The sequence below is a fragment of the Sapajus apella genome, unplaced genomic scaffold (assembly GCF_009761245.1).
Source record: "Sapajus apella isolate SASKATOON/1434 unplaced genomic scaffold, GSC_monkey_1.0 scaffold65, whole genome shotgun sequence".
Taxonomy (NCBI): Eukaryota; Metazoa; Chordata; class Mammalia; order Primates; family Cebidae; genus Sapajus; species Sapajus apella.
The window spans coordinates 11,695,733-11,723,264 of NW_022437005.1; the positions used below are offsets into that span (position 1 = coordinate 11,695,733).

A 27,532-nucleotide genomic window follows, 5' to 3' on the forward strand; every position below is an offset into this window, starting at 1 on the left:
AAGCGTGTGAGCCACTGTGCTCTGCCATAGTAATTGTTTTCTTAATTTTATTTTTGGACTGTTCATTGCTAATGAACATTGGATATTTATATTAATCAATCATGAATAATTAAAGACAATAAAGATAATTGATTTTGTGATAGTCTTGTGTTCTGCTACCTTGCTGAATTCATTTATTAGTTTCAAAAGCTTTAATGTGGCTTCAATTTGTAACAATTTATTGATCACTCCTTCTTTTATGACCTTACAAATTTGATGACTACTGGTCAGGCATTTTATAGAAAATTCCTCAATTTGGGTTTGTCTGCCATTTTCTCATGATTAGACTGGGGTTATGGGTTTTGGGAAGAACACACAGAGTGGAAGTGTCACAGCACACTGGGGTGCTGGTCAGTGTGGTCAGCTGTCTTCCACTGTCAAGTTGCTGCTGTTTCCTTTTAATGGTCCTCAGCAGGGCGTCACTACATGAAGCCCACCCTCAAGGTGGCAGGCGAGAAGTAAGCTCCTCCTCCTGGAGTGAAAATATCACAAAGAGTTTGACCCCTGGTTAAAACCATCACAGCAATTAGTAAATATTTCAGGGGAGATGTTGGCTGTGCAGACATCCTGTTTGTCCTTGGAGTTGTGCCCGCTGATCTCAGCATTCAACCCTGGCTGCTGCAGGCCTGTGGATGCTGTGAGAAGTACTCTGTAGAGCATATGGGACACCCAGAGCCCCGCTCAGGGCCCAAGAGGCACTGCGTGGGTGGCCATCCTTGCTACAGCACCTCGCTGGCACAGAGCTGGTTCACTTGGCAACCCCAAGCTAGCCAGCCAGCAGGCACTGGCCAAGAGACTTCTGCTGGGGGACATGGACGTGCCCATTCAGTCATCTGTGCTGGCATTCACTGCGCATTTCACATGGATGCTAGAAGTTGTGCTCAGGGCTTTACATTGAGCACTTGAAAACATGGCCTGCGTTACATCCTGTTAGAGATGTGAAGTAACTTGCCCAAGGGCACATGGCTGGTAAGAGGCCAAGCTAAGTGCAGACCTGGGTCTGTCCAGTTCTGGGTGCCTTGGCCCCAGCCACCAACGTGCCCTGCCACTCATCATGGAAAGTTAGTGTGTGTTCACCCAGGGACTCGAGGGTTGGGGAAGAGAAGGCCATGTTGAGGAGGGGTCTCCCAGGTGGGCTGCTGTTGGGTGCTGCGGTCAGCGGGCTGACTGACAGAGCAAGCCCAGTTTTTGTGCATGGGGTTGACGTAAATGAAATCCCGAGTCGGGGCTTCACGGGTCCTGTCATCTCTGTAACCTTCCTAAAGTGTGGGATAGAATGAAAAATCAGATTCTTTTCTTTTGCTTCCTCAGCGCATCTATTATCTTTCCCTGGAATTCTACATGGGTCGCACGCTGCAGAACACGATGGTGAACCTGGGCCTTCAGAATGCCTGTGATGAAGCCATCTACCAGGTACAGGGCCTGTGGCCGGGCTTCTGGGTGGTCCCTTGTGGTGCTTCAAGGTCTGAATCGATGAACACTGATGTTAAGACTGGCAGCTATCTAGAGATGGGGAGATTCATGGCCTGTCCCCTCCTGGAAGGAATGGGTTGGTCGGGCTGCTCTTCATTTTCAAGGGGAGAAAGTAAGAATTGAATGGACCACAAGCTCGGGGTTGAATTGTGATACAAAGGCGTGGCGGTTCTAGAGGCTGTCGCATACCCCACCCCACCTCTGGGGCAGATTTAGAGCGTTGCACCAGCCATTGGTATTATTCCATTTTTACTTCACCAAACTACTAACCCATGTCTGGTTTCCCTCCCTCCACCAGAGATGACCTCCAGAGCTCACCCTACCATCTAGTTGTAAAAGTGCTCCTTTTTCCTTAATAAAAACCGGCTTTCCTTGGGAGTTCTTCATTAACACTTGTTCACTTTGAACTTAATCCTTTCACAGTTCCTTTGAGGTTTTAGAGCAGAGCAGCCATTGGCTTCCTGGTCTGTCTCCTCCTCCCTTCAGCACCCAGTCTCTAGAGTGTGACCTTTTACATGCGCTTAGATGGGCGTCTTCCCAGCGGGGGACCCCTCCACCTCAGTGCCCTGCTAGCGCTTTTGCTTTGCCTGGCTTGGGTTTCAGGGGTGCTTCTTGGGAACAAATATCTTGCATGGCTGGGAGGTGGCTCAGCTTTGCCTGCGCTCTGTCTTCCCCTGCAGGACTTCATGGAGAGCTGTGTCTGTGCACAACAAAATGCAACAAAAACTTCACTCCCCATGTTCGAAATTACCTAATGCACTAGAGGTTACCCTGGCAGGTGATTCATCATTTATGTCTTTTTACTGAATATTAGCATTAGGGCATGTCTGTAAGAAGTACAGAACATGTAATACCTTAGTCTTATCTTTGGATTTTACCATTATAGAATGCATTTTATTTTTTGAAACATTTTCTCTTTATGCAGTTCTTACATGTAGTAAAAATTTTAGGGAATAGTTTGCATCATAAATATGCAATATGTTTATAATTTTTATTCACAAAAAAAGAATGTTAATTATAGAAATTTAGAAATTGCTGGCATGTATGTATCCTTTTAAACTTGGTACGCTTTGTTCTTTTTCTTTTCTTTTTTTTTTTTTTTTTTGAGACGGAATTTCACTCTTGTTGCCCAGGCTGGAGTACAATGGCACCATCTTGGCTCACTGCAGCCTCCACCTCCCAGGTTCAAGCGATTCTTTTGCCTCAGCCTCTGGAGAAGCTGGGATTTCAGGCATGCGCCACTATGGCTAATTTTTTTGAATTTTTAGTAGATACGAGGTTTCTCCATGTTGGTCAGACGGGTCTCAAACTCCCATCCTCAGGTGATCCTCCCGCCTCAGCCTCCCAAAGTTCTCGGATTACAGGCATGAGCTACTGCGCCCAGCCACTTTTTTCTTTTTCTTTTTTTTTTTTAATTGTCAGTCAACACTTTTTTCTTAAAAGTGATATTTTGCTTGCAGTTTAGCTTTTAATTAATCTTGTGTTTGAAATTTTCATGATGACTGGGCCTTCAGTGTCTCCAGGTCCCTGTGCTGGGCGTGTCTGGGTGTGAGATACACTACCAGCTGCTTTGGGTGGGAAGAAAACAGTGATGCTCCCGTTTCTAGTGGAATGTCAAAAAGAAAACACGGCAGCTGGGCATGGTGGCTCACGCCTGTAGTCCCAACACTTTGGGAGGCCAAGGTGGGCGGATTGCAAGGTCAGGAGATCGAGACCATCCTGGCCAACGTGGTGAAACCCTGTCTCTACTAAAAATACAAATATTAGCTGGGCGTGGTGGTGCACGCCTGTAGACTCAGCTACTTGGGAGGCTGATGCCGGAGAATCACTTGAACCCAGGAGGCGGAGGTTGCAATGAGCCGAGATCGTGCCACTGTACTCCAGCCTGGCGACAGAGCAAGACTCTGCCTCCAAAAAAAAAAAAAAAAAAGAAAAGAAAATGTGGCATAAATGCATCATCAGGGCCGAGTCGTCTAGAGGAGCCGTTTATACTAAAAACTAGGGGTTCAAAAGCAGCAGCAGCCAGCTCTTGAGTGAGCTATTAAGGATGCATTAGGCCAGGCGTGGTGGCTCAAGCCTGTAATCCCAGCACTTTGGGAGGCCGAGGCGGGTGGATCACGAGGTCAAGAGATCAAGACCATCCTGGTCAACATGGTGAAACCCCGTCTCTACTAAAAATACAAAAAATTAGCTGGGCATGGTGGTGCGTGCCTGTAATCCCAGCTACTCAGGAGGCTGAGGCAGGAGAATTGCCTGAACCCAGGAGGCGGAGGTTGCGGTGAGCCGAGATCGCGCCATTGCACTCCAGCCTGGGTAACAAGAGCGAAACTCCATCTCAAAAAAAAAAAAAAAGGATGCATTAATTATTAATCTTCATTATAAAAAATCTTACACATACACAGAGATTGAGTGACTGTTAGAGTGAACCTGTGCCACACACCCACCTTCTGGCTTCCCCAGTCATCAGCTCCATCTCACTGCCACTGCTATGTTCATCATACCCCACCACATCCAGGTTATTTAAGCTAACCTGAAGCAGCATAATTATCACTTGTAAATATTTCAGTAGGCATCTCAAAAAGATAAGGACTCCTAAAAATAGTTACACCATTATTCCTAAAATATTGGCAGTAATTATTTTTTGAAGTGGAGTCTCCGTCGGTTGCCCAGGCTGGAGTACAGTGGTGTGATGTCAGCTCACTGCAACCTCTGCCTCCCAGGTGCAAGCAATTCTCCTGCCTCAGCTCCCAAGTAGCTGCGACTATAGATATGCACCACCATGCCCAGCTAATTTTTGTATTTTTAGTAGAGACGGGCTTTCACCATTTTGGCCAGGATGGTCTCGATCTCTTGACCTCCTGATCCACCTGCCTCAGCCTCCCAAAGTGCTGGGATTACAGGCGTGAGCCACTGCGCCCAGAATTTTTATTCATTTATTTATTTATTTTGAGACAGAGTGTCACTCTGTTGCCTAGGATGGAGTGCAAGGCGCAATCTCGGCCCACTGCAACCTCCGCCTCCCGGGTTCAAGTGATTCTCCTGCCTCAGCCTCCTGAGTACCTGGGATTACAGGCATGTGCCACCACGCCTGGCTCATTTTTCTTTTTGAGACAGAGTTTTGCTGTTCTTTCCCAGGCTGGAGTGCAGTGGCATGATCTCACCGCAACCTCCACCTCCTGGGTTCAAGTGATTCTCCTGCCTCAGCCTCCTGAGTAGCTGGGACTATAGGCATGCACAACCACGCCCGGCAAATTTTTGTATTTTTAGTAGAAACAGGGTTTCTCCGTGTTGTTTAGGCTGGTCTTGAACTCCCAACCTCAGGTGGTCCACCCGCCTTTGCCTCCCAGAGTGCCGAGATTACAGGTGTGAGCCACTGTGCCTGGCCTAATTTTTGTATTTTTAGTAGAGATGGGGTCTCACCATGTTGGTCAGGCTGGCCTTGAGCTCCTGACATCATGATCTACCCGCCTCGGCCTCCAAGACAGTAATTTTTTTTTTTTTTTTTTTTTAAAAGATGGGATTTCACCATGATGGCCAGGCTGGTCTTGAACTCCTGACCTCAGATGATCCACTCACCTCGGCCTCCCAAAGTGCTACGATTACAGGCGTGAGCCACTGTGCCTGGCCCAAGACAGTAGCTTTTTAATGTCAGCTTTTCAGGCAGTGTAGAAGTTTCTTGGATCACTTTACAACTTTTTCATGTTCAGAAACTGAATTGCATTTAGTTGATATGTTTTTAAGTGTTTCTTTTTTTTTTTTTTTTTGAAACAGAGTCTCACTCTGTTGCCCAGGCTGGAGTACAGTGGCGCGATTTCAGCTCACTGCAACCTCTACCTCCCGGGTTCAAGTGATTCTCCTGCCTCACCCTCACCTTGGAGTAGCTAGGATTGTAGGCGGTCGCGCCACCGCACCTGGCTAATTTTGTATTTTTAGTAGAGATAAGGTTTCACCATGTTGGTCAGGCTGTTCTTGAACTTCTGACCTCAAGTGATCCACCTGCCTCAGCCTTCCAGAATGCTGGGATTACAGGTGTGAGGCCACTGCCAAATGGCAAATCTTTCTTAATCTTAATAAGCTTCTTCTCCTCTTTTTTTTTTTTTTATTTTCTGCCTTGCAATTTATTTGTTGGAACTGGGTTTGTCCTGTAGAGTTTTCACAGTATTTACGTTTGACAGACTGGGTCCCCATCTTGTGTGTGTCCCAAGAATGTCTGCTCTCACAACCTTTTTTTTTTTTTTTTTTTTTTTTTGGACAGTCTTGCTGTCTTGCCCAGGCTGGAGTGCAGTGGCACTATCTCAGTTCATTGCAACATCCGCCACCCGGGTTCAAGCAATTTCTGGCCAATTTTTGTTTTTTAGTAGACACAGGTTTTCACCCTGTTGGCCGGGCTGGTCTCGAACCCCCAACCTTAAGTGATCGTCTCGCTTTGGCCTCCCAAGGTGCTAGGATTACAGGCATGAGCCACCACGCCTGGCCAGCTCTCACAGCTTCTACTCAACATTGTACTCAGTCTTGGCCAGGGTATTTGGCAAGAAAATGAAATAAAAAGCATCCAGATTGGAAAGGTAGAAGTAAAACTCTCTATTTTCAGATTACATGATCTAGAAAACTCTAAGGAATCAACTAAAGAACATTAGAACTAATGAATGAGATTGGCAAGGTTGCAGGATATAGGATCAATCTACAAAAATCAACCATATTTCTATACATCTGCAATCCAGATGGAACAATTCATTAATTCAATCTAGATGGAATAAATCCAAAATGAAGTCTAAAAAATAATTCCATTTCATTTACAATAGCATAAAAAAGAATAAAATACTTAAGTGTAAAATTAACCAAAAAAAATGCAAAACCTATACCCTGAAAACAAAGACATTGAGGAATAGCCAAAGATGAAAAGGGATCTCATGTTAACATCTTGGAAGACTCAGTGTTGTTAAGATGGCAGCACTCCCCAAATTGATCTGCAGATTTAGTGGTCTCCATCAAAATTACATTGAGCTTCTTTGCAGAGATTGACAAGCTGATTCTAAAACCCAGATAGAAATGCAAGGGAAGCCTGGGAGTTCTGGCAGGTACCTGTAATCCCAGCACTTTGGAAGGCTGAGGCAGGTGAATTGCTTGAGCCCTGGAGGTAGAGGCTGTAGTGAGCCGAGATTGCACCACTGCATTCCAGCCTAGATGATAGAGCAGGACTGACCCTGCCTTAAAAAGGAAAAAAGGGTGGGTGCAGTGGCTCACGCCTGTAATCCCAGCACTTTGGGAGGCTGAGGCAGGTGGATTGATGAGCTCAGAAGTTCGAGACTAACCTGGGCAGCATGGTGAAATTCCGTCTCTACAAAAAAAAAAAAAATTAGGTGTGGTGGTGCTCACCTGTGGTCCTAGCTACTCTGGAGGCTGAGCAGGAGGATTGCTTTAGCCTAGGAGGTCGAGGCTGCAGTGAGCCGAGATGGCACTAGTGCACTCCAGCTTGGGTGACACCCTGTCTGCAAAAAAAAATTCCAGAAATAAGCTCTCATATGTGTGGTCTGTTGTTTTTCTGTCAGTTAAAAAAATTATGGTAAAATATACATAACATAAATTTTACCATCGTAACCATTTTTAACTGTACAGTTCAATTGCATTAAGTACCTTTACCTTGTTCTTCATCCATCACTACCATCCATCTCCAGAACTTTTCCATGTTTCCTAACTGAAACTCTATACCCATTAAACAATAACTCCTCCTTCCCTCTTTGTCCAGCCCCTGACAACCACTATTTTACTTTCTGTCTCTATGAATTTGGCTACTCTAGGTACTCATGTAAGTGGAATTTACATTATTTACCCTTTTGTGACTGGCTAATCTCACTTAACAAAACGTCCTGAAGGTTCATCCCTGTTGTAGCATGTGTCAGTACTTCATTCCATTTAAAGGCTGAATTATCTTTTATTACTTGTATATACCATATTTTATCAGTTCGTCTCAGTAGACATTTGAGGGGCTTCTACCTTTGGCTGTTGTGAATAATGCTTCTGTGAACATAGGTATACAAATATCTCTTTAAGATCCTGCCTTCAGGCTGGGCACAGTGGCTCATGCCTGTAATCTCAACACCTTGGGAGGTCAAGGCAGGCAGATCACCTGAGGTTGGGAGTTCAAGACCAGCCTGACCAACATGGAGAAACCCCATCCTACTAAAAATAAAAAATTAGCCAGCTGTAGTGGTGCATGCCTGTAGTCCCAGCTACTCGGGAAGCTGAGGCAGGAGAATCATTTGAACCCAGGAGAATCATTTGAACCCTGACTCTCCTGCCTCAGCCTCCTGAGTTGCTGGGATTACAGGTGCCTGCCGCCACGCCCAGCTAATTTTTTGTGTTTTCAGTAGAGATGGGGTTTCACCATGTTGACCATGGTTGGTATCAAACTCCTGACCTCAGGTGATCCTCCTGCCTTGACCTCCCAAAGTGTTGAGATTACAGGCATGAGCCACTGTGCCAGTCCATAAGATATCTTTTCAACAAATGGTATTGGGATATTTGAATATCTACATGCAAGTAAATTAAATTGAACCGCTACCTCACACTACATACAAAAATTAGCTCAAAATAGATCAAATACCTAAATGTAAGAGCTAAAAGAATACAACTTTTAGAAAACTGTATGGGGATCAATTTTCATGATCTTGGATTAGAATGGTTTCTTAGGTATGACACCAGAAACCCAAGCAACAGAAGAAAAAATAGATACATTGGACTTCATCAGAATTAAAAACTTTTGTACATTAAATAGAGACAACCTACAAAATGGGAGAAAATATTTGCAAATCCTAAATCTGTTAAGGGTGTAGGACCCAGAATATATATAAAGAACTCTGATGACCACAAAAAGACAAACAACCCAATTTAAAAATGGGCAAAAAAACTTGGACGCTTTGGCCAGGCACAGTGACTCATGCCTGTAATCCCAGCACTTGGGAGGCCGAGGTGGGTAGATCATGAGGTCAGCAGTTTGAGACCATCCTGACCAATATGGTGAACCCCGTCTCTACTAGAAACATAAAAATTAGCTGGGCGTGGTGGCACATGCCTGTAATTCTAGCTACTCGGGAGGCTGAGGCAGGAGAATCACTTGAACCCAGGAGGTGGAGGTTGCAGTGAGCCGAGATTGCACCACTGTGCTCTAGAAGACTTGGACGTGTCTCCAAAGATGATATCCACATTGCACAAAAAGATGCTTAATGTGATTAGCTATAAGGGAAATGCAAATCAAAACCACAATGAAATGCTGCTTTATACACATGAGAATGGCTATAATCATAAACACAGAGAACAAATGTTGGTGAGGCTATAGAGAAGTTGGTGTGATTGTCAAATCTTGCAGTTAGTTTGGACAATAGTCTGGCAGTTATTTAAAAAGTTAAGCATAGAATTCTCATATAGCCTGGCAATTCTATTCTAAGGTGTAAGCCTGAAGAGAAATGAAAACATGTGTCTACATGAAAAATTGTATATGAATTTCACAGCAGCATTATTCATAACAGCCAAAAGTGGAAACATCCAAATGTTTAGCAGTTGATACATAGGTAAACAAAATGTGCGCTAGCCATATGTTTAGAATAGTACACAGCAGTACAGCAATGGGAAGGACTGACACATGGTACAACACGGATGAAGCCTGAAAGCATGCTGTTTGGAAGAAGCCATGAAATATCCAAAATAGGCAGATCCGTAGAGATAGAGAGTAGATCAGTGACAGGCGGAAGCAGGGAAATAGGTTACAGCTGCTGATGGGCACGGGGCTGCTTTTTGGTATGACAGTTTGGAATTAGTGGTGATGGTTACATGACTTTGTGAACGTACCCTTTTAAAAGGTGAATTTTATGGTTAATGAATTATATCTCAATAAAGAAATAAAGGTTATTGGGTATACTGTATTGGTCTTTTTCTGTCTTCAGAAACCCACCTCAGCAGTTCTGGACTTTCTGTCAGCTACTTTGTGTGTCTTTGTTGTTGCTGTTGAGACAGAGTCTTGCTCTGTCACCCAGGCTGGAGTGCCGTGATACGATCACAGCTCACGGTAGCCTCAACCTCCCGGGCTCAAGCCATCCTTCTGCCTCAGCCACCCAAGTAGCTGGGGCTATAGGCATACGCCACCACATCCAGCTAATTTATTTTTTATTTTTAGTACAGACATCTCATTATGTTGCCCAGGCTGGTCTTGAACTCCTGAGCTCAAACAATCCTCCCACCTTGGCCTCTTAAAGTGTTGGAATGACAGGCTTGAGCCACCCCGCCTAGACTTTTTATGTCTTTTTTGAATGCTCAGAAAACCAAAGTGACATTTGGCTTCCTAGGTTGGATGAGTGTGCTGTAGGCACTCAATTTAAAAACATGAAGGAACCAGGCCAGGCGTGGTGGCTCACTCCTGTAATCCCAGCACTTTGGAAGGCCAAGGCGGGTGGATCACAAGGTCAAGAGATCGAGACCATCCTGGCCAACATGGTAAACCCATCTCTACTAAAAATTAAAAAAAAAAAAAAAATTAGGTGGGCATGGTGGCACGTGCCTGTAGTCCCAGCTACTCGGGAGGCCGAGGCAGGAGAATTGCCTGAACCCAGGAGGCAGAGGTTGCAGTGAGCCAAGATCGCACCACTGCACTCCAGCTTGGTGACAGAGCAAGACTCCATCTCAAAAAAAAAAAAAACCATGAAGGAACCAAACCTCTTTCCTTACATCGACTCTTAGCCTGTCTTTGAAAAATATATAGAGAATTTTAAAAAATTTAATGGATTTTTGAATTTAATAGATTTTTTATGAACAAGAGGTCTTATGGTAGGTTAAGTTGTAGTTAAACTTATTTCTTAATTTTGAGCCAGTAATGTATTATTGAGTAATCCTAGCTCCCCTACCCCATATCCAAAATATTTTTGGTGGAGTGTACCCTTTGAAATTGCTTTAGGAATTAAGCTCATGTCACAATATTTTGAAATTTTACTCTGAATCAAATTACTGTATGTGTCAGTATCATTCAGTTGACTTAGTGTACTAAATCATTTGTGCCTTTCTGTTGTTATTTAAAACTACCACTCTTCTCAGTAGATCTCTTTTTGGTTTCAAAAATGTACTCATTGTTTATTAAACTTTGTTGTTTATGTTAACATGTATTGGGTGTATTATTTTTAAGTGAATTCATATGTATCATTTAAAAAGGTCTGCATTTTAATTTGTAATTTGATAAATATCATATATGTAATTCAAATAAACAAAAGCTCTTTGAATCTTCCTGAGACCAAAAAGTTTAAAAGACCACCAATCCAGATAATGTGAGCAATTCATCAAGTTCGTGCACTAAAGCCAGATTAATGGTATTTTTAGCCTTATGTCATAATGAGAGCAATGAGGTCGGCTTCTGGAATGGTTTTAAGTGTCAGTCGTGATTTTTTTGCTTTTTCTCTAATTTTTAGCATGACATATCTATTTCACAACGTTGTTTGAATACAACTGGAATCACCACAGGAAAAGTGCTTTTAGGTTTTAGTTTAAAAAGATGTCCTGTAAATATCTTTAGCCCATGTGAAATTAGAGAATGACAGAACAATTGGTTTCATTTTTAGGATACATGATATAATTTGTTCACTATTAATAGGTTAACTAACTGGCAATAAATGTTTTTGAAATATTTGGAAACTTCCATTTCCATGCATTGATTTAACATCAAATTTTAACATTGGATTTTCAAGTCTAACAGAATGCAGACTTTAACTTTTAGTGTAAGCTCACAAGACTTACATATCTTTTAGCCTATAATTCAAGGGAAAATATTGACTAACATTAAAATGCTGCCTCTGTTTTTGTTTGCAGTTGGGATTGGACTTGGAGGAACTTGAGGAGATAGAAGAAGATGCTGGCCTTGGGAATGGAGGCCTGGGGAGGCTGGCAGGTAAGCTGCCCCGTCTAGGAGGAGCTCTCTTGGACCTGTTGGCTTGGTTGGTGACCACATGGCGAAGCCAGGGTCAGGTAAATTGGCTTCAGGGTAAATTGGCTTTGAGTGGATGGGCCAGTGTGTTCTTCAGATTGAAATCTTTGCCACTGTTGGGGGCAAAAAGGGAAAATATATGTTTTTTCACACAAAGAGCATGGCATTTTCATGAAGACAATCTTGCCAGCGTGGAGTAAGCTGGTGCTGGGAGGGGCTCCCAGTGTACTGACCACTTTCCAGGGCACAAGAGCCAGTGATTGGCAGACAGTCCGAAGGATGCAAAGACGATTTCTGAATGTGGCCCTGCTTGCAGCAGGTGGTTCCAGCTCTGCTACTGTCAGCAGATGACCCTGAAATAACAGGGCCAGGCACTGAGGGTCTTCAGCCTCCTCCACGCTCCGCCTTTGTGACATGTGATGGGTCACCACCGTCTTCCTGCTGGGTCCCTTCTGAGCAAATGCAGAACTGGACTTTGTACGCTCAAGGGAATCCCTTGAGACCTGCTTCCACTCAGCGTGTTCCGGGTCCTTGGGCTTTTCCAGTCACCTTCCGTGCCCTTGCTGCCTCCCTCTATCCTTCTCCATGGCCAGGTGTGAGCAGAGCCTTTGCCTTCTGCCCACAGGGCCCCGCACCCACAGACCCAGGCAGCGCTGAACCCACCATAGCTTGATGTGCTTCCCTCCTGCAGGCGAGTCCTCCCCAGAACAAGAGCCCAGATATTCCGTCTGTGAGACTCCCTCATCCCGCTCCCTCAGCAGAGGGCCTGACAGGCATCTGTGTGTTCCGTGTGTGTGTGTGTGTGTGTGTGTGTGTGTGTGTGTGTGTGTGTCTTTTTTTTTGAGACGGAGTTTCACTCTTGTTGCCCAGGCTGGAGTGCAATGGCATGGTCTCAGCTCACTGCAGCCTCCACCTGCTGGGTTCAAGTGATTCTCCTGCCTGAGCCTCCTGAGTAGTTGGGATTACAGGTGTGTGCCACCACACCTAGCTAATTTTGGATTTTTAGTAGAGATGGGGTTTCTCCATGTTGATCAGGCTGTCTTAAACTCCTGACCTCAGGTGATGTGCGTACCCAAAGTGCTGGGATTACAGGCGTGAGCCACTGCGCCCGTCCTGTTTCTTTTTGTTGTTGTTATTGTTTGTTTTTGTCTTTGTTTTTGAGACAAAGTCTCACTCTGTCATCCAGGCTGGAGTGCAGTGGTGTGATCTCAGCTCACCGCAACCCCCGCCCCCTGGGTTCAACCAATTCTTCTGCCTCCGCCTCCCGAGTAGCTGGGACTACAGGCGCGTGCTACCGCGCCCAGCTAATTTTTGTATTTTTAGTAGAGATGGGGTTTCACCATGTTGGCCAGGCTGGTCTTGATCTCTTGACCTCGTGATCCGTTTGCCTTGGCCTCCCAAAGTGCTGGGATTACAGGTATGAGCCACTGCGCCTGGCCCTGTTTTTTCTATCCTGTAGTTTTTAATAAGGTTGCGTCTCACTCTGTCTCCAGGCTGGAGTACAGTGGTGCAATCTAGGCTCACTGCAGCCTTGACCTCCTGGGTTCAAGTGATCATGCCATGCCAGCCTCCCAAGTAGCTAGGTGGGACGACAGGCACACGTCACTATGCACAGCTAATTTTTTGTATTTTTTATAAAGACAGGGCCTTACTATGTTGCCCAGGCTAGTCTTAACCTCCTGGACTCAAGCAATCCTCCCACTCAGCCTCCCAAAGTGCTGGGATTACAGGTGGGAGTCACCACACCTGGCCTCTGGATCTTTATTCAAAATAGTGTTTTGTTTTGTTTTTCTTTCGATAAGTTTGGATTGGAGCAAGGCTGGATTTAATGACATGCACTGTCGGGCCTCGGGGCCCCTGGTACTGCAGTGTTTGCTCAGGTGGGCGTTGCTTGCACGTGGCCACTGCTGTGCCGGCTTCAGTAAGCGTAGGGCGAGACCTGATGTGTCCCTGCTGTCAGAACAGCCTGGGTTTCAGTGGAGTGTGCAGGGCATTGGCGAGGCCTCAGCCTGAATTGGGATTTCTGAGAGGGGTGAAGTGGGGGTCTGTGCTCGGAGAGATTCCAGGCCTCACCGAGTTCTGTAAGATTCTTCATCCCTCCATCCTCCCACACCCTCTGAGTAGCCCCCACGTTGATGTCTTCTGTGTGGCAAAGGCTCTGTTCACACCTGGCATCAAAGGAGGATGGAGGGAGGCGGTGAGGGGCAGGCAAGGTGACTGGAGAAGCCTGAGGACCCCAGGCTGTCATGGGGCAGGCGAGGGCCCCAGTTTTCCTGTGGGTGAAGCCTGAAGTCAGTGTGATCTCCTCTGAATCTCTGCCTAACGCTCTGTGGGCTGCCTCCCCATGGGACCTTGGTGCCGTGCATTCAATTCTGACTGACCTATGATTGATTTTTCAGCGTGTTTCCTTGACTCGATGGCCACCTTGGGCCTGGCAGCGTATGGCTATGGAATCCGCTATGAATTTGGGATTTTTAATCAGAAGATTGTCAATGGTTGGCAGGTGGGTGAGATTTGGTTTCTTCATGGTTTCCAGCTCTCGTTCATACAAGAAAATAGAGAGCAGCACTTTCAGTTTGTCTTTTTATGCTTCCTGCCGCCCCTGCAGACTGCTTATACTTTCCACTGCCCCCTGACAGAGGCTGCCTATACCCCGCCCCCTGTCACCGCTCCCACCAGGGGACTGCAGGTCAGCCAGTGGTAACGTGGAACGGGTCAGGGCAGCTCCCCCCCTCCAGCTTGGTCCACATGGCCTGGCAGAGGCTGGGCCCTGTGTGAGCTTTTTGCCAGCTGCCTCTGCCTGGTGACAGGAAGTTGGGGGCATACAGGACACACAAACCTGGCTGCCCAGACAGGGCCACTGGCAGCTGGGTAGTGAGGGTTGCTAGCTTCCTGGCCACACCAAAATGCAGAGTGAAGGCTAGTGGTCTTGGGGTCAGCCTTAGTGGGATATTTGCCCTGAATAGTTGGAAGAGCAGTTGTAGGTTTTGCTCCCACCTTCTGCCTTCACTCACTGACCCCAGTGAGGGGACAGTGCCCTTGGGTTAGAGGCTGGACTCTGCAAAGTACAGTGGCCCCTGGAAGGAGTGGCCTCGATCTTGAAGCCTCACACAACAGCTAAGTGAGGTGGTTGAGACCATGGTGAGGAGGAGGGCATGGTCTTAAAATGCAGCCTCCTCCCAGGCGAGGCCAGGCAATAGCTCCCTTCCCATGAGCTTCAGAATGAAAGTCACCACTATTCCATTTGATTGGAGGATGGTTTATTTAATATCATTTGGGGCCTGCAAGTCACAAATAAAGCTGGTCTGGTGTTAGAATCAAAAGATTTGTAGCATGAGAGTGTTTGGCCCCAGTGAATGGGTGCGTGGTGGGTGCTAGAGACGTCCTTGGGGCGGGGTGGGAAGCGGGGTTAGGCCGCATGGCAGGTGCAGTCTCCAGAGCTCATCCATGGCGTCCGTAGGAATCATGCATCCCACCACAGAGAAATTAACCCAAAACATAAACACACAAGAAGCAGCTGTCCATGACACACACTGCGATGTGTTCAGTGGGAATGTGGACTGATATCTGTAGCTTGTTTTAAATAAACCCCAAAATCAATGGATTGGCGGCTGGAGAGACGACAGACCACTAACAGCACATAGGTGTGGGTGGATAACGTTTCTGCGTGTTTGAAAATGCTCATAATAAAATGTTGGCCAAGAAACATAATGGCTAAAAATAAACCTAAAATGGACTCAGGTCCATTGCTTGATTCATAGAGATGTCCTCTGCACCCTTAAAAAGAGAAAGGCACCTTTCCTCCACTGCCTCTGGACAGCTCTGCCCCAGCCCTCTGTGTGCCTGAGCTGCAGGGCGGTGCAGTCCATGCACATGTTGATACTGTGACTCATTCTGGCCCCCGACAGTCCACACACCATGTGTGGGCTTATAAGGCAGAAGCTCAGAGGCTCCCCCACACCTAGGAAGGTATTGGTGGTGGCTTTTGTTTTACCACAGAGACATTTTTCCTTCTGGTAGTCCTCATTCCTGAACTCTTGCCACCTTATGTGACAGTTTAGGATGATCAGTGAGTGAAGCTCACCCCTCCTCTCAACTCCTTTTCATGGGAACTGATAGATGGAGTTCTGATCAGCCTCCCAAAGCGCTGGGTTTTCAGTTGGCTTTAGTTGTGGCAAAAATAAATACAGACAGGGTTGGCCAGCAGTGTGTGACCTACTTGACGCCCTGGCTGAGGGGGAGTGGAGGCCCTGGAATGGAGGCTCTGCCTGCCTATGTGGGGGGCTGCTGCTTCTGCAGACAATTCCTGGAGTGACTCTGCAGGATATGGCCAGGCCCTGGTGTTGGGGAATGTCACAGTGGACAAGAAGACACCACCAGAAAGGCCTTTCTGGGAGTACCGTGGAGAGGCGCCTGATGTGGGGAGGTCCCTGCTGTAGCCATCGTGCCTCCCGAAGAGCACAGCCAGGCAGTGTCGCTTGTGACTCTTTATCTCTGGTAGGAACCATTAACAGGAAATCCCTCAGTGTAGCATACTAGGGCTGCCTGCTCATTCTGAAGAGAAGAGACGTGATCTCATTTCTGTGCAAGGGTGGCTCGAGTCTGCAGTGCCGCTTTTAGAGTTTTATATATTTACTGGTCCCGAGTGTCACTGGGTGCAGTTTTTGGGAATAAGCTTCTTTTGGAAGGCCTCCCAGAACAGCTCATCTTCCTGGGCGCATCCAGGGCACCCTTCCCTGCTGGCTGACAACTTGGCTCCTGCACCTGTGGATTTGCAGTGTCACTTTCTTTCTTTTTTAAATTTAATAATTTTTTTTGGAGATAGGGTTCCGCCCTGTTACCCAGGCTGGAGTGCAATTGTACAGTCACAGCTCACTGCAACTTCTATCTGGTGAACTCAAGCGATCGTCCTACCCTGGCTTCCCAGAGTGCTGGGACTGTAGTCGTGAGCCTTTGCTGGCCGCATGTCCCTGTCAAAGCGGTATCTTCTAGTGATTCTTCTATAACAGCTTTATTGAGATAGAAAGTCGATTTTAGTGTATTAAGAGTTGGGTAACCATCACCACTGTCTATCTCAAGAACGTTTTCATCACCCCAGAAAGAAGCCCTGCAGCAATTTGCAGTCATACCCAGCCCTCACAGCCTCTCCTCCGCTTTCTGTCTCTGTGCAGGTGCCCCTTCTGAACATTTCCTGTAAATAGTCTCATGAGATAGGTGGTGTTTTTGTCTGGCCTGTTTCACCGAGTGTAGGCTTTTCAAGCTTCATCCAGGTCAGAGCATATGTCAGTCAGTGGTTCTTAGTGTCTTTTTTTTTTTTTTGAAATGGGGTTTCACCATGTTGGCCAGGCTGGCCTCGAACTCCTGACCTCAGGTGATCCGCCCACCGTGGCCTCTCAAAGTGCTGGGATTACAGGCGTGAGCCACCACGCCCGGCCCTTAGTGTCTTCTTATTTGGGTGCATATTTCTGAATTTCGAGTTTGGGACTTCAATATTCACAGTGTTCATTTTACCCACACGGGCTTGACCACAAGTGGGAATCCTGATGTGGTAAATGGCCGTAGGTAAGTTTCAGTGCCAGGCGCTATGTGATCTCCACTGCATGGTCTGCTGGGCCAAGGACAGGGCAGCAGCCCAGGATGTCTGCCCTGAGCGTGCCCTCATTGCTGGCCCCTTTCCAGGTAGAGGAGGCCGATGACTGGCTGCGCTACGGCAATCCCTGGGAGAAAGCGCGGCCTGAGTATATGCTTCCCGTGCACTTCTACGGGCGTGTGGAGCACACCCCTGATGGCGTGAAGTGGCTGGACACACAGGTACCTGGGCCGAAATGTCCGGGGGCAAGGCTGGGGCTCGGCGAGGGGACTGCTGCGGATCATTCATAGTCACCTCGGCTTCTTTTGGGGTGTCAGGGGCTTGCTGCCTCCCTGGAAGACCTAAGGTAAAATCGGGGGGAGGTTTACTCTCCTCATCTCCCCAGTCTCTTACACTCTGATGGGAACTTCCCAAACAGTGGAAATGCTGAGCATAGCAGTGAGATTCTGCGGGGGAAGCCCCACTGGTCAGGAGCTGTGTGTTGGGGCTGAGAATGCAGCTGTCAGATGCTCATGGGAACCCCGCTGTAGGCAGGACGGTATTCTGAGGGATGGGGGCACTAGTCCCTGGGGTGGGCGAGAACAGCTCCCACTGTCTCTGTGGAGCACGCAACAGGCTCGATTGGGCCCTGGTGCCCTACATGGCCCACAGCTCTCAAAGCATCAGTGTCAGAGCCTCCGGAGAGTGTTCGAGGCCTCGGCAGCATCCTGGGGTGGGGCCAGGCCCTCCCGCCCAGCAGAACTAGGGCAAGAGCCTAGGGTGCTCAACAGCAAGGGGTGCCAGGCACGCAGAGGCCACTTGAGGGAGCACCTGGTCCAGGCTCAAGGCAGCTGGGAGCTGGGGTGACTAGGGCAGGGTGGGGGCTGGCAGGAGAGGCCACAGGAGAACGTGGGGGAATTGGTGAGACTTGGCCACCTGTGATGGAGGCCGAGGGGTGACAACAGGAGAGCCTGGAGGCGGGTGGTCACTGGTGCGCAGAGGGAGTTGTCCTGACTTTGTAGGACACAATTTTAATCAAATATGTGGGCTTAGAGTGGCTGGGGCCACGCCATGGAGGCTGAAAATGCCATGAAAAGTTGTATTTAACTTGCAGAAGCTGGGCAGGGGACCGGTGCTGTAGATGTGCTTGTGGATGAGTGTGTCATTGTGAGTGAGGGGGCTGGAGACCTGGGACATTCCAGGCAGGCTGGAAGATGGGCCCAGTCCTGAGGGCTGGCCAGGATGGAAGGGGCTGGAATGCCTTGCTGGGGACATGTCTCTCTCTTGGGTGTCGCCTGTGGAGTAGGGGCGAGGATTGACAGCAGAGAGGAAGGGAAAGGGATACTGCGGTTTTAGTCTTGGTAGTTTTGGCACACAGCCTGTGTGGCTGTCGGAACTGACTGGCAGTGCCACAGGCGTGTGTATCGGGGTGAACCCAAGCATCCCTGAGTGTGCCTGCCAGGGAGCTGGGACCGCAGGCAAGCCTCAGCTTTGTGAGCTTCCTCCTGCGTTTGATGGGAGCAGAGCTGATGCCTCTGGACGCACGGGAACTTGGGGATTTGTTGAGGAGAGAGGGAGCCAGGCTGGGGCAGAGGGACATGGCTGGGTTTGTGCTGGGGTGCTGGGAACATTGAGGATAGCAGGCAAGGCAGCCACAGGGCCGCAGGAACAGCCTTCCCGTAGGCAGAGGTGAGCGGCTGCCTGCTGGAGTTGCTAGAACAGAGACAAATCAGGAGGGGAGGTGTGGAGGCCAGAGGGCAAGGAGGGAGCTGGGGTTGGTGCGGCAGCACCTCAGGGAGTTGGGATGGGATGATTCTTTAGTCGAAGGCCGTTCCCGAGGAAGGTAAAGTGAGAAGACAGATCTGATCTGGGGAGGGTGGTGGACGGGTGGTCCTCTCAGTATGGCAACGCGGGCCCCACAGAGGCAGGCGCAGGCGGGGACTGTGGTGCTGAGAATGGGCCTGGTGGATGTGTTTGGGCAGAAGGGGGAGACCATAGGGGGCCAGCAGGAGGCCAGGTGCTCAAGAGGAGGCTGCGGTAGGGAGAGGTGCAGGGGCCAGCAGGGGTCCTTGCCACTCCATCCTGAGCAACCCCTTTCATGGCCAGGTGGTGCTGGCCATGCCCTACGACACCCCGGTGCCCGGCTACAAGAACAACACTGTCAATACCATGCGGCTGTGGTCTGCCAAGGCTCCCAACGACTTCAAGCTGCAGGACTGTACGTTCCGTGGTTCTTGGCACCCCTGTGTCCATGGGGGTGGCTGGTCCCAGACGCCCTTGCCCACAGCCTTTATCGTGACGTGCGGCTCACTGTCCTGGAGGCTGCATGGCTCTCCCCTGGGACCCGGGTCCTGGTGAAGAGCAAGGCTGGTACAGCTTCCGTGTGGGGGGGGCCTGCCTGGGAATGGCTCACAGGCAGAGCCATGAAGACATCTGGGACCCGGGTACCCGGGTCAGCTTGTGCAGATCACATGCCTATGGGGAGGAGCACGGGCACTGGAGCTGTGTGCATATGTAGGGGAGCTGCGGGAGGGGTCAGCTGTCCCTCCAGGGGCGGGGGCGAGGTGAAGCAGTGCAGCGGCTTGGGGAGTCCTGTGCTCGAGCACCTTTCCTTGGCCTTTGCAAGTAGGCCCCTGCGCAGTTGCGGTGCTCCAGCCAGGAGGCACAGGAGTGCTTACCCCGCTCTGTCTCTTCTTAGTCAACGTGGGAGACTACATCGAGGCAGTCTTGGACCGGAACTTGGCTGAGAACATCTCCAGGGTCCTGTATCCAAACGATAATGTGAGTAGTCAGCCTGGGTACTCTCGTTCAGGCCGTGCTGCTTTCCAGCATAGTGAGGTGGGCTGGCTGGCTGGGCTCCCCAGTGGGCCTGCTGTTAGACTTGGCAAGCAGCCGCCTGGTGGCCCTCCCGCCTCGAGTGCATGCACAATGCCCTTGGGTAGGAGTGGGGTACACTGTCCTTAATAAAGCCAAGCGGGTCCTTGTGCGCCTCTTGGCAGCTCTGTGGTCCTCTCTCTCGTCCTCTCTCTGCCACTTCCTCCTCTTATCCGCTCCCCTTGTAAACACACAGCTGCTCCCTGGGGCTGGCTGGAGCCCATCAGCCCTGTAGCCTGTGTGCTGTTCTAGCCTGCGGCGCCACTTCCCCAAGTAGGAGATCTGTGTGTCCAGGGACGGTAGCACCTGCCTGGCATGATGCCTGGGGACGTTCAGAAGGTCCTTGGCACATGCTCTTCCCCTGCTACGTGATGGTGTTGCAGCCACATTCCCCACTGCCACCTGCATTTAGTGCCCAGTGGCCTTCTTTTTGTTGTTGCCTGACAAGTCCTTAAGAATTTGCCTTAGTGGGCAGAGCGTGTTTAAAAGTTAGCTTATTTTATAAAGGTAATCTCTGCACACAGGAGCAAAGGCCTGAGTGCCGGAAGGCGCATCACAGAGTGCCCTCCCCTGGCCCCATGAGACTGTGGGCAGACCCCAAGCCCCAGCTGCAGAACGTTCCAGAAGTCCTGTGCTTGGACATTGTAGTTCCTGAGCAGGGCTGGCACTGTACTTATCCTAAGGGATGGACACTGTGTCTTGGGGTGTGTTCCACAGGTGGGGTGACCTTTCCCAGCAACCTGAGGGTGCACAGGTAGGCCCTGACGTCAGGTGGCCAGGCTGGGCTCCTCTCAGTCTTCTGCCTGTGCCCTTGAGCCAGGTTGCCGACCTAGACTTCCGGGGGAGGAGAATGGTCCTGGGACTGGGTCGTGGGGCGTGCGCCCCCAGCCTACACCCCCCCGCCAGCTTGCCCTGTCGTGTGCAGTTCTTCGAGGGGAAGGAGCTGCGGCTGAAGCAGGAGTACTTTGTGGTGGCCGCCACACTCCAGGACATCATCCGCCGCTTCAAGTCGTCCAAATTCGGCTGCCGGGACCCTGTGAGAACATGTTTCGAGACGTTCCCAGACAAGGTGCATGGCGGCCCCCGGAAGGATCTCGGTGTCCTCAGGCTTCCTCGTGTCCCAGAAGGGGCTAGAGTGGGATGGCACATGGTCCTTGTCCGGGGTCTTGTCATCCTGGACCAGGATCCCACTCAGGCCCTTTCTCCTGTAACAAGGGCCACTGGCTTTGATAGGAGTCACGTCAGCAAAGGACATGGTGAAAAAGGCCCCCGTGCAAGGTCAGATATCCTTGTCAGGCTAAGTGCAGTTATTTCAGACAAAGCCCCGATAGCCCCCGTGACAGAGCCCCCGTGGCCTGCGTGCAGTACCGCAGTAGTGCTCCTGGCGTCTGGCGGCAGCACCACCTGCGGCAGAGCATGCTGCTGTAGGGCACTCACCAGCAAGCACATCGGGCGCAGCACACGCCTGCCACAGTGCGAGCCAGGCCGTTCTCCTTGCTCCCTCCTCAGAATCCCTCCCTGTTCTCCAGGCTCCTCTGGGTGGAGTGGGCTGGGCCGGCTCCTTCACACCGGGGGTTGCATACACCAGCAGCTGCGGGTGCCCATGCAGGATGAGGTGACTGAATGGCATGCCTTGTGTGACATGCATTGCAGGTGGCCATCCAGCTGAACGACACCCACCCTGCCCTCTCCATCCCCGAGCTCATGCGGATCCTGGTGGACGTGGAGAAGGTGGACTGGGACAAGGTAAGTGGAGGAAAAGGGCAGCACCTCCCCAGAGCCTGGAGCCTGTGCAGACCATGGCTACGAGGGCAGAGCTGGGGGCCCTCTCCCTTGGCTTTGGGAGAGCTGTGTGGTCATCATGAGATGCAGCTGTGGGAGGGGTCTGGTTCCAGGAGATGGAGGTTCTATAGGGCCAGGGTGCAGGGGACAGAGGACAAGGATAGGGCTCCGACACTTCTCAGGGCTCCCCGTTGGTGTGTTCTCATCTTGGCTTGGTGACAGCTCCCCAAAGCATTAAGTGTTAAGAGCTCTGCGCTCCCCATATTCATGTGCCTGCTCTCGAGAGTCAGCATATTTTGGACTTAGATACTTTTGTGTGGTGGGATTTTTCTTAATCTAACTGTTAGTAAATCAGCATGTAGAACCATAAAACAGGCCAGTGTGGCAACTCACGCCCACCATTCTGGTGCTTCGGAAGGCCGAGGCAGGAGGGTCGCTTGGGGCCAGAAGTTAGAGACTAGCCTGGGCAATACAGCAAGACCCCCACCTCTAAAAAAACATAGCCAAGTGTGGTGGCACACGCCCAGAAAAACAAAAACAGAAACGTAAAACAATTTTTTTTACTCCGTTTTGTGGAAACCCAAGCCCCTCTCTGGTCTTGGGGTGTGTGCACTCCAGGTGAGGCTGCATCTGTTGCAGGTCCCCCAGTCCTGGCCACCACAGGGCAGGTCCATGTAGTGACCAGTGCCCTCCCCACGGTGGGTGTCAGGCCACAGTGGAAATAAATAGAAAACCGCTCAGTGATCTGATTACCAGTGACGGGAGAGCATGAAAGTGACCCCACGTAGCAGGCGAGTGTGTCTTCCTTGTGTGTGTCACACGCTGGACTATGATGTCACACTTCAATGGGTCGTGCCAGCAGAGTGAGGGCTCTGGGCTGTGTGCCAGGCTTTCAGAGGGCTCTAGATCCACCCTGGAGAGCAGAGGACACAGTGGCCCTTCCTAGGGGATGCAGCGTCTGCATGGGATCCTGGATGCTCACCCTGCCCAGGCACCTGGCCAGAGAGCTGCTTGTTTCTAAGCAAACACACGGAACAATGACAAATTGTCTAGGCTTGGGAAATCACAAAGAAGACCTGTGCGTACACCAACCACACAGTGCTGCCCGAGGCCTTGGAGCGCTGGCCTGTGTCCATGTTTGAGAAGCTGCTGCCGCGGCACCTGGAGATCATCTATGCCATCAACCAGCGGCACCTAGACGTGAGTGTGGGCCCGGCTTGCCATGTGGGGGTGTGCAGTGGCGGCTCCACGCACGCCAGCGCCCCCACCTGGCCGGGGAGAGGAGGCGCTTTACTCCTCCAGCTAGGCAGCCTCTGTTGAGCAGACGATGCTTGGCCTGGGGGCTGTCCCTTGCAGAGCCGTTGGCTGATACCCATACCTGACCAACAGCCATCCCAGGTCCCTCCTTGTAAATCGAAAGGCATGTCCTGTTCCTCAGACCCATTTTCCTCAGACACAGCAGCCCTGTGGGTTCCTGGGCTGGGTGGGACCCTTTCCTGGGCTGGGGAGTGGGGCGAGAACCTCCTTGAGCCGGGTCCCTTGTGAGATGCATCCGAGGTACCAGCTGGGGCTGAGGGCACTCGAGTAAGGTCTGGCTGTAGCAGCCCCTGGACTTCCCTGGAGGCAGAAGAGCTTCTCACGGGTGCTCATGGACTGTCCTCTGGTTACGGGGAGTGCTGGCTTTCCATGAGGCCTCCTGTGCCCACCCACGGCGCTTTGTGTCTTGACATCAGCACGTGGCCGCGCTGTTTCCCGGGGATGTGGACCGCCTGCGCAGAATGTCTGTGATCGAGGAGGGGGACTGCAAGCGGATCAACATGGCCCACCTGTGTGTGATTGGCTCCCACGCTGTCAACGGTGTGGCGAGGATCCACTCGGAGATCGTGAAACAGTCGGTGTGAGTGAAGCGCCCACCCGAGCAGGGCCAGCTCTGCCTGACACCCAGGCCTGCATCTAGGACCATCCACCACACACACGGACCCAGCTGTGTGGCACGCACCCCTTGCCACTGGGCCCTGCCTCCATGGGACTGACAGCGCTGCCCAGAACACCCTGTCAGGGTCACACCTTGTGTGTTTACCGGCCAGCACACGGGGGCCTCTGGTGGACTCTGGCACTGTGGGCAGTGGAGAGATGGCTTTGTCTCCTGTTGCTCTCCTACACCCCTGCCTTCTTGGGGGCCTAGGTGGAAGTTCTGCTGCAGTGGTTCCCCCACCACTGCTGGGTCTTGGACAGGGCTTGAAGGTGTGGTTCTTAGGTCAGATCTCATTCTTGCTCCTCTCAGATGGGGCACGATCTAGGAATTGCTCCCACTCTTTTCCTGGCATGTACTGAGAGCCTACTGTGAGTGCTGTGGGGTCAGCACCCAGGGTGGGGGCTTCTATGCCTGGGACTGGGCAGCATGTTGAGGGGACGGGGGTGGCTTCTGTGCCCGGGGGTGGCTTCTGTGCCCGGGGCTGGGCTGCGGGTTCTGTGCCTGCTGCCCACGGCAAGCTTCTGTGTCCAGCCCCTCCCCAGTCGCAGGTGGAGAAGCCGAACGCAGCTTCTCAAGCCCTAAAGTCCCACGATCTTGGCAGTCATGACCTGGACACCTGTTTCCGCATGGACTGCTCTGGAGAATGTCCAGGCTCTGACACCTGCAAGGTTGTAGCTGGGCAAACCACACAGCCGGCCACAGAGTCCCTGGGGTGCGGCTCTGCCTTCGCGTGGTTCTCAGAGCCTGCAACCACTGTGGTCACTGTTGTCAGAAAACAGAACAGAAACACTGAGCTTGAGGACTCCCGGGGACCTCCTTAAAAGGGCCTTAAGGTCTCTTGCTCACCTGGTTCAAAGCACAGCATTTGTGACAGTTACCTGTTTTCTGTGTTTGCAGCTTTAAGGATTTTTATGAACTGGAGCCAGAGAAGTTCCAGAATAAGACCAACGGCATCACGCCCCGCCGGTGGCTGCTGCTGTGCAACCCGGGGCTGGCCGACACCATCGTGGAGGTGAGCGCCAGGCCCCGCCCATGCCCATGGGGACGCCTGGGCTGAGACCCGCAGGCTGTGTTGTCAGCCCTGCTGAGCGGTTGCTGAGTGGGCAGGAGTCTGTCCTTCAAGTGTTGACCTGCAGGTGTCTGGTCATGAGGGCCGAAACCCTGAACATGGGTGCTGGGCCAGATAGTCACCCAGTGGGGCCCAGCGGGTCCCGTGTATGAGTTCAGAAGCCGGCTTAGGGAGGGCTGGGTGTGGCTGAGGACAGCCACGGGGCCACTGCAAAAGAAGCAAGAGGCGGCTGACTGCCAGGAGAGTCCACCAGGCTGAGCACCTGTCTCCTGTCTGTACGCCAGCTCCAATGCCGGCTGCCAGGGGAAACAGTGCTGAGGTGCCAGGCCCTGTGCTGCAGACAAGCACCAGCGGCTGGGAGGGTGGGACCGCTGGGGCCTGCCTGGGGAGGCTGCCCACCTGGGGCTATGGTCAGGGAAGGCTGCCCGGGAAAGCTGAGGTCTGAGGAGGGAACGAAGAGGGAGGGAGCAGCACCCTGGGGCAGACTGTTCCGATGCCATGTGTTGGGGGATAGGCCCCTGGGGCCTGGAAGGCAGTGTGGCTTCTGTGCAGTCTAAGGTGGCCCTGGGCATCATGAGGACAGGTGGCTGAGTGTTGGCAGCCATAACCGGGAAGCCCCCAGGAGGGCCCTGGGTGAGGTGCTGGGTTTGAGGGGGCTGCCTGCTGCAGTGTGGAGGCAGGGAAGGCGCTGGCGGAGGGCGGCAGGAGGACGCCTTCGAGTTTTGGTGGTGGTGGGCTGTTCAACGTCAGAGAACCCTGGGATCAGTGGCTGAGGGAGGCTCGTGTGTTTGTTGTGGACCTTTGAACTGGTAGGACTGGGCTACCTGCTGAAGCCCTCTCGGAAGAGGTGGGAGGGGCCGTCGCAGTGACCCTGCAGCCTGAGACGTGGAATTCCTGGGCGAGCAGATTCCAGGGAAAGCAGGGGCATGGGTGACAACAGGAGGAGGGCAGGCGGCTAGGGGCCCAGCTTCAGGAGGTCGAGGCCCACAGTGAGTGGAACCTTTATGTTCTCCAGAAAATTGGGGAGGAGTTCCTGACTGACCTGAGCCAGCTGAAGAAGCTGCTGCCACTGGTCAATGATGAGGCGTTCATCAGGGACGTTGCCAAGGTCAAACAGGTAGGCCCAGCCCCAGCCCTTCCACAGCCAGGCAGGTAGGCCCGGCCCCAGCCCCAGCGCCAGCCCTCCCACAGCCAGGCAGGTAGGCCCGGCCCCAGCCCCAGCGCCAGCCCTCCCACAACCAAGCAGGTAGGCCTAGCCCCAGCCCCAGCTCTCCCACAGCCAGGCAGGTAGGCCCTGGCCCCAACCCTCCTGCAGGCCCAGCACAGGTCCTGGGGTACCCACTGGGGCTTTAGTGGGGACTCAAAACAGGACTAAGGGTGAGGCCATCAGTGTCCCCTGAGGTCTCTCCATCCCACTCAACCTTCCAGATGAGGGCCCCAAGGAGGACAGGTCACGCGGCAGACAGGCGAGTGCAGACCCCAGGCCAGCCCTGCCCATGCCTTGACCCTCTGCCACCAGTCAGTTCTGTAGGGAAGCTTCTAGAAGCCGATTCCAGTGTGGTGCCCTCTTTGCCCCTGGAGAGCTGTGCAGGTGCACGAGCTGTCTGCACCGGCAGCGGCCCCTCGGCTTGACCAGGGCCAGTCATGGCAGCCTTCAAACTGCAGTGGGCTGGAGGGCATCCCCACAGCCTGTCGAGCTTGGCCTCTGAGAGGCCAAAACTAGTCCTCCTTGTGGTCCTTTCAGCCATCCTGCTCCCACGCTGCTCCCCCGCCTGCACGCCTGGCTCGTCAGAGTCCTCTGCTTGGCTCCAGGCAGGTCCTGGGCCGTCTCCTCACTCCTCCCCAGTCCTGGTGCGGATCCCCCTTCAGCACCACCCCCTCCCCTTTTCTCATGAGACGACCCCTGATGCCGTCTCTGCCCCTCGGCTCCGGCCTGTGCACCCCTGCCCCTTCCCCATGGCCCTCTTGACAGAGCACTCCAAGCAGGAAGCCACAGGGTCAGTGGGTGGAGTCCTGGTGAAGTCTCCAGCCGTCCTTCCCCCTCACTCTCCCAGGAGAACAAGCTAAAGTTCTCAGCCTTCCTGGAGAAGGAGTACAAGGTGAAGATCAACCCCTCCTCCATGTTTGATGTGCATGTGAAGAGGATCCATGAGTACAAGCGGCAGCTGCTCAACTGCCTGCACGTGGTCACCCTGTATAACCGTGAGTGCCGGCATCGCCTGCACGACCTCGTGCCGGGCCCAAGGCTTGCCCTTGCCTGCCAGTTGTGCACAGACCCTGGGCCTTTCTCATGGTGGGGGACTGTGCGTGTGTAGGTGTGTGCATGTGTGATGTTGCCCGTTCCTTTTAAGCCAAAGCCACATTTTTCTGTGTGCTCCACGCCAATCCTCACATAAATAGGTGAACAGTTAAAACACCCGAAACGCCCAGGCTGGAGTGCAGTGGTGCCATCATGGCTCTCTGCAGCTCCCACCACCCAGGGCCCAGGAAATCCTCCCACCTCCGTCTCCCAAGCAGCTGGGACTGCAGGCTCATGCCACCATGCCCTTGTATTTTTTGTAGAGACAGGATTTCACCATGTTGCCAAGGCTGGTCTCAAACTCCTGACCTCAAGTGATCTACTCACTTCTTCCTCCCAAAGGGTTGAGGTTACAGGCATGAACCACTGCACCGGGCCTTCGGTTTTTATTTTAAATTTAGTTATTATCTCTATGAAACTAATCTTATTTGGAAAGATTATGCTTATTAGAGGCATTTAAAGTACACTTATAAAAATTAAGATAATATGTG

General features: G+C 51.4%; 1 protein-coding gene across 1 annotated transcript in view; it reads left to right on the forward strand.

Moving 5' to 3' along the window:
- Positions 1 to 27,532, forward strand: part of PYGB (glycogen phosphorylase B) — a 52,958-nt gene that overhangs the window by 12,499 nt on the left and 12,927 nt on the right. Inside the window, exons 2-14 of the mRNA XM_032248182.1 lie at positions 1,351 to 1,452; positions 11,359 to 11,437; positions 13,873 to 13,976; positions 17,153 to 17,284; positions 19,149 to 19,260; positions 19,741 to 19,823; positions 20,842 to 20,985; positions 21,570 to 21,662; positions 22,752 to 22,898; positions 23,432 to 23,595; positions 24,571 to 24,685; positions 25,758 to 25,859; positions 26,797 to 26,944. Coding sequence (XP_032104073.1) covers positions 1,351 to 1,452; positions 11,359 to 11,437; positions 13,873 to 13,976; positions 17,153 to 17,284; positions 19,149 to 19,260; positions 19,741 to 19,823; positions 20,842 to 20,985; positions 21,570 to 21,662; positions 22,752 to 22,898; positions 23,432 to 23,595; positions 24,571 to 24,685; positions 25,758 to 25,859; positions 26,797 to 26,944 — 1,525 coding nt within the window. The remainder of the gene's footprint in view (positions 1 to 1,350; positions 1,453 to 11,358; positions 11,438 to 13,872; positions 13,977 to 17,152; positions 17,285 to 19,148; positions 19,261 to 19,740; positions 19,824 to 20,841; positions 20,986 to 21,569; positions 21,663 to 22,751; positions 22,899 to 23,431; positions 23,596 to 24,570; positions 24,686 to 25,757; positions 25,860 to 26,796; positions 26,945 to 27,532) is intronic.